Below are 12294 nucleotides of genomic sequence, written 5' to 3'. Positions count from 1 at the left end.
ATGAATAAGGCTTTTATTAGCTAAGAAGAGACCATGCTTCTTCGTGAGTGACTGAACAAGTCTGAACGAAACCCACACAGTGGTGGGTGGAGTCAGCTGAGGCATGCCTCCATACACAGCGCCACCCAGAGGTGGCAATATACAATACAGTGGTTTACCACACAGAGATAGGGTGGGTTGTTGGGGCTGGAGGATGTGATAGGGAGAGTTGTATGGCTGGAGAGGTTACAGAGACAGGGAGGCTTATAGGACTCGAGGATGTTAGAAAAACAGTGGGGTGTATTGTAGTACGGGACGAGGTTACACAGCTAGGGAGGGTTGTCCGACTAGAGGAGGTTACAGAGATGGGGAGGGTTGTACGACTTGAGTTTACAGAGATATGGAGGGTTGGAGGAGGTTACAGAGATATGGCGGGTTGGAGGAGGTGACAGGGAGGGTTGTAGGGCTCGAGGAGGTTAGTAATACGGTGTGGGGGAGTGTTGTGATGCAGGAGGAGGTTACAGAGATGGGGAGGGTTGTAGGGCCGGAGGAGGTTACAGAGATGGGGAGGGTTGTAGGGCCGGAGGAGGTTACAGAGATGGGGAGGGTTGTAGGGCCGGAGGAGGTTACAGAGATGGGGAGGGTTGTCGGGCCGGAGGAGGTTACAGAGATGGGGAGGGTTGTAGGGCCGGAGGAGGTTACAGAGATGGGGAGGGTTGTAGTGCTGGAGGAGGTTACAGAAATAGGGAGGTTTGTAGGGCTGGAGGAGGTTACAGAGATCTCGGAGGGTTGTAGGGCTGGAGGAGGTTACAGAGATAGGGTTGTAAGACCGGAGGAGGTTACAGAGACAGGGAGGGTTGTGAGGTTGGAGGAGGTTACAGAGATAGGGAGGGTTGTAGAGAGAGGGAGGGTTGTAGGGCTGCAGGGGGTTACATAGATGGGGAGGGTTTTAGGGCTGGACGAGGTCAGAAATATTGGGGTGGGTGTTGTAGTGCGGGAGGTGGTTACAGAGATAGGGAGGGTTGAAGAAGGTTACACAGATAGGGAGGGTTGTCAGGCTGGAGGTGGTTACAGAGACGGGGAGGGTTGTAGGGCTTGGCGGAGGTTACAGTGATAAGGAGAGTTGTGGGGTTGGAGCTGGTTACAGAGATGGGGAGGGTTGTAGGGCTGGCGGAGTTTACATAGATAGGGAGGGTTGTAGGGGCTGGAGGAGGATACACAGATAGGGAGGGTTGTATGGTTAGAGAGAGAGGGATGATTGGAGGGCCGGAGAAAGTTACAGAGACAGGGAGGTTTGTAGGGCTGGAAGGGTTCACAGAGATGGGGAGGGTTGTCGTGTTGGAGGATGTTACAGAGACATGGAGGGTTGTAGGACTGAGGAGGTTACAAAGATAGGGAAGGATGTAAGATTGGAGGAGGTTACACCAATAGGGAGGGTTGTAAGGCTAGAGGAGGTTACAGAGACAGAGGGGTGTAGGGCTGGAGGACGTTCCAGCGATAGTGAAGAATATGGGGCTGGAGGAGGTTAGAGATGAAGAGGGTTGAGGGGCTGGAGGAGGTTACAGAGATAAGGAGTGTTGTAGGGCTAGAGGACATTAGAGAGACGGAGGGTTGTGGGGTTGGAGCAGTGTACAGAGATAGGGAGGGTTGTAGGTTTGGAGGAGGTTACAGAGACCGGGAGGGCTGTAGGGCTGAGGAGGTTACAGATATTGGGAAGGTTGTAAGTTTTGAAGAGGTTACAGAGATAGGGAGGGTTGTAGGGCTGGAGGAGGTTACAGAGACATGGAGGGTTGTAGGACTGGGCGGGTTTTAGGTCTAGAGGAGGTTACACAGATAGGGGGGGGAATGTAGAACGGGAGTAGGTTATAGAGATAAGGAGGGTTGTAGGGCTAGAGGAGTGTACAGAGGCAGGGCAGGTTGGAGGTTTGGAAGAGGTTACAGAGATAGGGAGGGTTGTAGGGCTGGAGGTCCTTACAGAGACAAGGAGGATTGTAGGGCTGGAGGAGGTTAGCAATACGGGGGCGATGGTGCTGTAGTATGGGAGGAGGTTACAGAGATAGGGAGGTTGTAGGGCCGGAGGAGGTTACAGAGACAGGGAGGGTTGTAGGGTTGGAAGAGGTTACAGAGATAGGGAGGGTTGTAGGTTTGGAGTAGGTTACAGAGATTAGGGTTGGAGGAGGTTACAGAGATGGGGAGGGTTGTAGGGTTGGAGGAGGGGACAGGGAGGGTTGTAGGGGCTGGAGGAGGTTAAAGAGATAGGGACGGTTGTAGGTCTAGAGAAGGTTAGAAGTACGGTGGGGGGGGTGGTGGTGTAGTGCGGGAGGAGTTTCACATAGGAATGGTTGTCGAGCTGAAGGAGGTTACACTGATAGGGAGGGTTGTAGGGGCTGAAGGAGGTTACAGAGATAGGGAGGGATGTAGGGCTGGCGGAGTTTGCAGTGATTGGGAGGGTTGTAGGGCTGGAGGCGGTTACAGAGATAGGGAGGGTTGTGGGGCTGGAGGAGGTTACAGAGATGGGGAGGGTTGTAGGGCTAGAGGTTGTTTCGGAGACGGAATGGTGTTGGGCTGGAGGAGGTTACGGAGATAGGGAGGTTTGTGGGGTTGGAGTAGGTTGCAGAGATAGGGAGGGTTGTAAGGCTGGAGGACGTTAGAGACCAGGAGATTTGTAGGGCTGGAGGAGGTTACAGAGACTGGGAGGGTTGTAGGGCTGCAGGCGGTTTCAGAGATGGAGGGATGTAGGGCTGGAGGAGTTTACGGAGATTGGGAGGGTTGTAGGGTTGGAGGAGGTTACAGAGATAAGGTTGTTGGGCTGGAGGAGGTTACGGAGATAGGAAGAGTTGTAGGGCTGGATTTGGTTACTGAGATAGGGAGGGTTGTAGGGGCTGGAGGAGGTTCCAGAGATTGGGAGGGTTGCATGAGGTTACAGAGAAAGTGAGGGTTGTGGGGCTGGAGGAAGTTTGTAGGGTTGGGGGAGGTTTCTGAGATTGGGTGGGGTGTAGGGCTGGAGGTTGTTGCAGAGACAGGAGGAGGGTACAGAGGTGGGGAGATTTGTAGGGCTGGAGGAGGTTACAGATATAGGGAGATTTGTAGGGCTGGAGGAGGGTATAGAGATGGGGAGGGATGTGGGGTTGGAGGAGGATACACAGATATGGAGTGTTGTAGGTCTGGAGGAGGTTACAGAGATAGGGAGGGTTGTAGGGCTGACGGAGGTTAGACAGATAGGGAGATTTGTAGGGCTGGAGGAGGTTAGAGATGGGGAGGATTGTAGGGCTGGAGGAGGTTCCAGAGATAAGGTGGGTTGTAGGGCTGGAGGAGGTTACAGAGACAGGGAGGGTTGTAGGGCTGCAGGAGGTTTCAGAGACGGAGGGATGTAGGGCTGGAGGAGGTTATAGAGAGGGAGGATTGTGGGGCTGGGGGTGGTTACAGAGTTAGGGAGGTTTGTAAGGCTGGAGGAGGTTACAGAGTCCGGGAGATTTGTAGAGCTGGAGGTTGTTGCAGAGACAGGGAGGGTTGTAGGGCAGGAGGAGGTTACAGAGACGGAGGTTTGTAGAGCTGGAGGTTGTTGCAGAGACAGGGTTGTAGGGCAGGAGGAGGTTACAGAGACAGAGGTTTGTAGAGCTGGAGGAGGTTACAGAGATAGGGAGGGTTTTAGGGGTGGAGGAGGTTACAGAGATAGGGAGGGTTTTAGGGGTGGAGGAGGTTACAGAGATAGGGTGGGTTGTAGGACTGATTGAAGGTTACACAGAGAGGGAGATTTGTTGGGCTGGAGGAGGATCCAGAGATAGGGAGGGTTGCAGGGCTGCAGGAGGTTTCAGAGACGGAGGGATGTAGGGCTGGAGGAAGTTACAAAGATAGGGAGGATTGTGGGGTTGGGGGTGGTTACAGAGATAGGGAGGTTTGTAAGGCTGGAGGAGGTTACAGAGTTTGGGAGATTTGTAGGGCTGGAGGTTGTTGCAGACAGGGAGGGTTGTTGAGCTGCAGGAGGTTACCGAGATAGGGAGCGTTGTAGAGCTGGAAGGTGTTGCCGAGACAGGGAGGGTTCTAGGGTTGCAGGAGTTTACAGAGATAGGGAGGGTTGTAGAGCTGGAGGAGGTTACAGAGTGAGGTACGTTTGTAGCGCTGGAGGTGGTTACACAGATAAGGGAGGGTTGTTGGGCTGTAGGAGGTTACTACGATAGGGAGGGTTGTGGAGCTGGAAGAGGTTACACAGATAATGAGAGTTGTTGGGCTGGAGGAGGTTACAGATGTAGAAATAAGGGGGTGGTACTGGGGTTATTGTCTCTGGCCAGTCAGAAGTATCTGAGCTGCTCCAGAGCCCCGTGCGGTTTCGAATCGCTCCCCTTTTCTGGTTCTGACCGCCGGACTTATTTCAGTAGCGATATAGACAAAACGAGACTCGTGGTAGGGTGCAAAGAAAACCAGCATTTATTGAAATAAAGAATAAATTGAAAATAATGATGAATACAGCACTCTTTTGCTTAATGCAGCACTCTTTTGCTTAATACAGCACACCTTTGCTTAATACAGCACACCTTTGCTTAATACAGCACACCTTTGCTCAATACAGCACACCTTTGCTCAATGCAGCACTCTTTTGCTTAATGCAGCACTCTTTTGCTTAATATAGCACACCTTTGCTTAATACAGCACTCTTTTGCTTAATACAGCACACCTTTGCTTAATACAGCACACCTTTGCTCAATACAGCACACCTTTGCTCAATACAGCACACTTTTGCTTAATACAGCACACCTTTGCTTAATACAGCACACCTTTGCTCAATACAGCACACCTTTGCTCAATGCAGCACTCTTTTGCTTAATGCAGCACTCTTTTGCTTAATATAGCACACCTTTGCTTAATACAGCACTCTTTTGCTTAATACAGCACACCTTTGCTTAATACAGCACACCTTTGCTCAATACAGCACACCTTTGCTTAATACAGCACCTTTTGCTTAAAAAGCACACCTTTGCTTAACGGGAGGAGAAACAGACACATCGAGGGAAAATTGACTCAAATTACTATTTAACAAAATACCCTTTTAATTACCACCCCGAATACCTATCTAGGTTGCCTTGTAATGGGCCAGAAAATCTATGCTCACCAGTGAACGCCTGCTCGGTGCCCCTGCGGTCCTGCCTTGGATTCTTCACCGCCCCGAAGTAGAGATACCCCAGTAATTCAAAGTAACTGCTAGTATTCCACTTCTTTGGGCGGGCTGCTGCTTGTAGGCAGGGCACGGAGCTGAGGCGGCAGAGAGAGAGAGAATGGCTTCCTGAGAGGCTATCTTTATACCCCATTGGGAGCCGTAATCTTGGCGCCCAAATCTGGATGTATCTGGGCTATACAAAAGGAATCGATCTGTCCCCATTGACTGTAATGGGTTTGAATGTGTTTTCCCATTCATTTGACTGGTTTGTGCTCAGTTTAAAATGACTCACTGAATCCTTAAGTGTTCAGTCAACAACACTCAAGTGCTTTGTAAACAATCCATTGTCCTGCGGTCACCGCCCAACCGCAACTGATTGACAGCTTTAAGTACTTAAGCCCTTGAGTCAACATTGTAGAGGGCATGTAAACAAACAACCCCTTTGTCCTGTGAGTGAAACTTCCTAAACTGCAGTTGATTGACAGTTTCAAGTACTTCATGCATATTCGCACAGGCTGGTGTTTTTTTCAAATCCTTTGTCAGCCAGGGATGGAGATATACAAGCAGGCTGTCTTTGTCTTCTGCCACGAGGCTTGACAGCCATTTTTGATGCCCTGGATTTTTAAGGTATATTCCACCCAGGTTTTCTTTAATCAAAAATAATCTTCGGGGGCTGTCGTAATTTTCCGAAATTTTTGCGAACCTTACACAGACGGAGGTTTGTAGAGCTGGAGGAGGTTACAGAGATAGGGAGGGTTTTAGGGGTGGAGGAGGTTACAGAGATAGGATGGGTTGTAGGACTGATTGAAGGTTACACAGATAGGGAGGTTTGTAAGGCTGGAAGAGGTTAGAGAGACTGGGAGGGATGTAGGGCTGGAGGAGGTTACACAGATGGGGAGGGTTGTAGACCTGGAGGTTGTTGCAGAGACAAGGAGGGTTGTAGGGCTGGAGGAGATTACAGAGATAGTGAGCGTTCTAGGGCTGGAGGAGGTTACAGATATAGGGAGAGTTGTAGGGCTGGAGATGGTTACAGAGACGGAGGGTTGTAGGGCTGGAGGAGGGTTCAGCAATGGGGAGGGTTGTAGGGCTGGTCGAGGTTACACCGATTGGGAGATTTGTAGGGCTGGAGGAGGTTACAGAGACAGGGAGGGTTGTAAGGCAGGAGGAGGTTCAAGAGATAGGGTGGATTGTAGGGCTGGAGGAGGTTACAGAGACGGAGGGTTGTAGGGCTGCAGGCGGTTTCAGAGATGGAGGGTTGTAGGGCTGGAGGAGTTTACAGAGATAGGGAGGGTTGTAGGGCTCGGGGAGGTTACAGAGATACGGAGGGTTGCAGGGCTGGAGGAGTTTACAGAGATAGGGAGGGTTGTAGGGCTGGTGGAGGTTACAGAGCTATGGTTGTAGGGCTGGAGGAGGTTACGGAGATAGGAAGGGCTGTAGGGCTGGAGGAGGTTACTGAGATGGGGAGGGTTGTAAGGCTGGAGGAGGTTACAGAGACGTGGAGCGTTGTAGGGATGGAGGAGGTTACAGAGATAGGATTGTAGGGCTGGAGGAGTTTAGAGAGATAGCGAGGGTTGTAGTTCTGGAGGAGGGTACAGAGATAGGGAGGGTGGTAGATCTGGAGGAGGTTACAGAGATAGGGAGGGTTGTGGGGCTGGTAGAGGTTACAGAGATAGGGAGGGTTGTAGGGCTGGAGGAGGTTACAGAGATAGGGAGGGTTGTAGGGCTGGAGAAGGTTACAGAGATAGGGAGGGTTTTATTTAGTTTTGCTGTGAAGATAAAACAAAATCGGGCCGTCCTTTTTATGCTTTAGCGGATAGTTTTAAAAAGTGCTCAACAGCTGATGCAGCGAAGTTCTCTTCGTGAAAGCTGTTCTGTCTGTTTTAAGGTTTTACAGTAACAAGAACTCTGCTGTTGTTTCAATAGAAGGAATCCCAGGAATTTCTGTTGCTGTAAAACTCGCCTGTGTCGATAGATGGCGCTGCTGCACAGTATCTCGAAACAGAGCCACTTAGCAGAGATATTGGTCCGGGTTTTGCCGTACTAATAACGGCGAGGCTGTTGGCGCTCACTATTATTACAGGGTAAAACTGACTAACCTCTGGCTTCCGCACATGCGCAGTTAAACGCAGAAATCCGGAAGTTGCTGTCAGTGATACCCTGCTCCTACACAGGCTGCGCTGTTGCAGTCTTCGCCAATGGAACCTGCACAGAGATCACTGTAATGGTGTGAACTTAGGCTAATTGCCCACTATTCTCACTCTAAAGGCAGATGAAAAAATTAGGGCTTGTACAATCGTTCCTGTACAATGATTTAAATGTAATTTATATTTCCTGTTTTTTACTTCCTGCTTTGCAGTCTGCATGTCTCGGGGAGGATCCTACAATCTGATTGGTTGAAGAGCCTCCCTGCCGCTTGCTCTGCTGACAGATGCCACAGATCCCCGGTAGACTGGATCAGACACCCGTCGACAGGAAATCTCTGCTGACAAAGTCTCTGGGCAACTGAACGTGAGGTGATCAGCGAAAGCCTTTCCTTTGATGCTCAGCAAAATCCAGGCCAATGGGAATAAAACGGACTGAAATTCTTGGGAACAAAAGGTAAAAAAGTGTAAATGCTGGAAATCTGAAACATGTGGCAACACTCACCAGGTCAGGCAACACCTGTGGAGGGAATGGAGAAACTCCTCTGTGAAGAAACGTTCAAACCTGAAGCATCAGCTCCTCTATTCTCTCCACAGAAGCTGCCTCATCTGCTGTTTCCAGGATATTCTTTTTTTGTTTCTGAAGTGTTGGAGTTTGGCTTCATTCATAAATTGGACAAAGCGCTCACGTGATGGTGTCTGCTTTTCCTCATTGTCCTGCAGTGAAATACGGTACAAATCTACAGAAAACACAGGGTGCTGTTCAATTCAAGATCTTGGGCTTCAGCTGGCCCCAGACAAAAATAGCTAGGTTGGATTGAACAGGTAGAAGACTTTAAATATTTCCCTCTGTCACACAGAAAATTACAGACCAGAATCCAGGTCGGCAGTGCCATTCAGCTCACTGAGCCTGCTCCACCATTTTGTTAGCAATAATATCTTTTTAATCTCAATTTTCCCCTGTTTCTCCATATCTTGCCATCCTCACTAGGTAAGTAACTATCTGCCTTTTAAACACCTCACCTAATTCTGTGGCTATGTCCTTCTGGAACAATATATTCCTCATTCTAGCACCTTTTGTGTGAATTTTTCCCCCATAGACTTGCTTTTAATTGTTTATTTCTATTGTAAGATTGCCCCTTGTTTTCGAATCCCCAGCAGTCAGAAACTCGTCCCCTGTCTACCCTGTCATTCCCGTCATTATATTAAACACATTGATCAGATCATCCTCTAACTGTATCTCCAGAGAACAGAACCTGAAATCACCCAGTCTCTTAGGGTGACTGAGTCCCTTCGTCCCACAGCTCACCCCGGTCAGTCACCACTGTACTTTCTCCAAGGCCAGTGTCTCCTTCCTATTGTTCCGATAGTCATTCATTTATTACTCTGATCAGTGAGCAGCACTGATTACGGGATATATCCCCACACATTTCTGCCAGTGTCTCCTTCCTATTGTTCCGATAGTCATTCATTTATTACTCTGATCAGTGAGCAGCACTGATTACTGGATAGATCCCCACACATTTCTGCAGTGTCTCCTTCCTATTGTTCCTATAGTCATTCATTTATTACTCTGATCAGTGAGCAGCACTGATTACTGGATAGATCCTCACACATTTCTGCCCATGTATCCTTCCTATTGTTCCTATAGTCATTCATTTATTACTCTGATCAGTGAGCAGCACTGATTACTGGATAGATCCCCACACATTTCTGCCAGTGTCTCCTTCCTATTGTTCCTATAGTCATTCATTTATTACTCTGATCAGTGAGCAGCACTGATTACTGGATAGATCCCCACACATTTCTGCAACACACTGAAAGTCACGCTGTTACTTTAATGAAAACTTACTCGCCGCCCAGACAAGTTTGAGTGAAGAGAGTTCTTCAGTCTGTTCTCTTTATCTTTCTGGAATACCAGCCCTGCCTTCTTCCTGTTGCAGCATCCAGCTGTTTCTTCCTATCACACCAAGATATGAGAATTATTGTCAGTGATATGAAAAGGGTGTTAATAATGCAGCATGAAAACAATGGGTGGCTGATCCAGGTAACTCTGATCTAATTTACAGGGTCCACAATGGAGAATCTCTTCCTGGCGTCATTCCTATTGTTACAGATTCAGATTACAGCAGCAGGTAAGAGACTGGGTTAAAGGCAGGAAGTCTGGATTATCTGTATAATGTGTGCTGTGACAGTATTTAAATGCTATTCATTCTTCAGTTACAGGAGACTTCGAAGTGACCGGTGCAGACAGCCCAGTACTAGTGACGGTGGGTAGTAGCGTCACGCTGAACTGTCGGGTCACACCGAGCTTGGACCCTCTGAGTATGGAACTGGAATGGTTAAAAGGAGATACCCGAGAAACTGTGTATTTATTTATAAATGGACGCAGTCGTGCAAAGTCAAGCAACTTTCATGGAAGGACTGAGCTCTTTACGGACAAATTGACTCAGGGACATGTCTCTCTCCATCTGAGCAATGCCCGCATCTCCGATGAGGGTAAATACACATGCAGCGTGAGCACCAGTTCCTGGGGAGATGCAGGAGATGCAGAACTAACAGTAGCCGGTAGGTATTGATACAGAGAACTGAATCTGTGAATATGGTCACCAAAAATTATTCAGAAATTTACATCCCCGTGTAAAATGTCTTTTTAATTAATTTATAAACAACGAATACCAACATTGATTCTTAACTGTTATTGCTGCTTCAGTTTGAGTACATGGAGTTAATGTTCCGTATTGTGATTGGATTGTGGAGGGAATGAAACCGTGCTCGATCCGTTCACTCTCATTCTGAACAATCAGTCTCAGGAACACTGGGGATCTTCTACATCTCAATCTATACAGTGCTCACTGTGGGTGTAGATTCACTGTAGAACGTGTCACTGGGACTCTGGACCAACACTTTATCTCATGGCCTGAGATACCCTCCTCCTCCTCCCTGGATCACAAGACAATTACAGATGAGGATGGCCATTCAGGCCATTTTATTTTAACTAGAAAGACCCTAACCTCCCCTAATGGACCTCCAATTGTTTCTTAACCCTCTCCAGGGTTTTCTCCTCCAGCACTCTGTCCAGAGTCCATTCCATGTGTTGATCACTCTTTGTTTGATGAACTGGCTGTTACCAGTCTCACATTTACCTTTTACTAGTTTGAACCTGTGTTCACTTGTCTCACTCTCACAATTTAAAGTGATATTTCAACTTTACCTTTTCCGTTCCTTTAACTACCTACCTCTACCTCGACGAGTTCCCCTCTCAGAAGCCTCCTTTCCAGGTTTCTCCTGTCTTTTCCCATCACTCAAGACCCCTGACACGGGGTATGAGTCTGGTGGATCTTCTCCGATCTGCCTCCAGCGTTCAAATGTCTCCCTTGTTTCTCAATGACCAGAACTGGACACAGTATTCAAGGTGGGCTCTGAGCGGAGCACCGTGCAGTTTGATTGTGGCTTCCTCTGACCTGTAGTCTACTGTTTTTAGCTATTTAGTTCCGGGGGTGTGGGGAGAGAATATTGCTCCTTTTTCCTTATGAATACTTCAAGGAAATGATAATTCAGAATATTTCCTATTTTGTGCTTGCCCCCAGTTCCGATACTGTTTGAATCATTTATGGTTTACACTGATTCTCTGACATTCCTGTCACTGCTGTAGGACTGAGGTTTATTTACTGTAATGTTTCACTTCAGCTGCTGTGCATTTTCCGAGATCTCTCCTGGTCCTTCTCATCACCCGCTCAACATGTTCCTGCACATTCCTATATTCATCCCAGTGAATCTCTTTCTCCTTTCTCCCTGCAGGATTTGTAGCCATTTCTCCACTTATTTCACTTCAATCTCTTTGTTAATCCATTGAGGGTCAAGTGTGTTTAGCCTGAGCTGGTTTCAGATCCTCACCGTGTTGGAGCCCGAGGCACCCTCTGAGTCTGACTGTAACTCATTCTTTCCCAAGACTGCAGAGCTGTAGAACTCCTGGCCTCCCTCAGCTTTCTCCTCCTCCTACAAGCTACGGCTTTTAAAAACTCAAGTGTGGCCTCCCCTGATCACAGCTTCATGATTGTCATCCTCCCTAGTCTGTTCTGTACCGTGGTGGAGGCCTCCTGGCTGGGCCTTGGCCCTTCACACCCGTTTGGCAACAATATCAAAATATAATAATCAACTTTATTGTCATTGTTAGTGCACAAGTGCAGTACAACGAAATGTAGGCTTGCGGCTCCCGAGAGTGTACATTTAGATTAAGACATTTAAACATTCAACATACATTTGGCTTGTAATACATTAACATAAACATAACCATAATAAAGTACATTGGCAGATGTGCAGGCTTTAGTGTTTATTTGTGGAGTTCAGTAGGATGACAGCCCTGGGAAAGAAGCTGTTCCTAAATCTGGTCGTACGGGTGCGAATGCATCTGTAGCGTCTCCCAGATGGCAGGAGGGCGAACAGACTGTGGCTGGGGTGGGTAGGGTCTTTGATGATGGACCGTGACCTCCGTAGACAGCGTTTCTGGTATATGTGCTCTATGGTCGGTAGCCGGGTGCCGGTAATGTGTTGGTCAGTTTTGACTACCCGCTGCAGGGCCTCACAAAAAAAGCTTCAAATGATCTAGAGAAAGTAGAAAGAGACAAATTCCAAACATTGACATTCACATTCTCCATTATCTGCTGATGCCTCATGGGAGCAGTTTTCCTGCCTAAATATTGGGATTAACCAGGAAACATTGACACTTGTGCATTGAACTAGATGTGTAAATACCTTTTTAATACAGGAAAACTGGTTTTATAGAATAATAGAATCATACAGCACAGAAGGAGGCCATTCGGCCCATTGTGCCTGTGCCGGCTCTTTGAAAGAACTCTCCAATTAATCCCACTCCTCTACTCTTTCCCCACAGCCCTGCAATCTTTTCCTTTTCAAGTATTTATCCAAATCCATTTTGAAAGTTTCTATTGAATCTGCTTCCACCGCCCTTTCAGGCAGTGCATTCCAGATCATCATAACTCGCTGCGTAAAAAAACAAAT

At 48.0% G+C, this 12294-nt stretch overlaps 1 protein-coding gene across 3 annotated transcripts in view; it reads left to right on the top strand.

The window, feature by feature from the left end:
* LOC147096467 (butyrophilin subfamily 1 member A1-like) overlaps positions 1-12294 on the top strand; it is a 51259-nt gene that overhangs the window by 4776 nt on the left and 34189 nt on the right. For 2 of the 3 annotated variants that reach the window (XM_085975240.1, XM_085975242.1), the window contains exons 2-4: positions 7488-7729; positions 9342-9407; positions 9493-9840. In XM_085975240.1, the coding sequence (XP_085831366.1) occupies positions 9350-9407; positions 9493-9840 (406 nt within the window). In that variant the 5' untranslated portion in view covers positions 7488-7729; positions 9342-9349. Of the gene's footprint in view, positions 1-7250; positions 7356-7487; positions 7730-9341; positions 9408-9492; positions 9841-12294 lie in introns of those variants that run through there. The other variant, XM_085975241.1, reaches the window with a different exon arrangement.

Source organism: Somniosus microcephalus, unplaced genomic scaffold (genome assembly GCF_052327205.1).
Source record: "Somniosus microcephalus isolate GS21.2 unplaced genomic scaffold, FLI_Smic_1.0 unresolved_chr1, whole genome shotgun sequence".
NCBI classification, from domain to species: domain Eukaryota; kingdom Metazoa; phylum Chordata; class Chondrichthyes; order Squaliformes; family Somniosidae; genus Somniosus; species Somniosus microcephalus.
The sequence above is the reverse complement of the archived record's forward strand: the minus strand, read 5'-3'. Positions and strand labels throughout refer to the sequence as shown.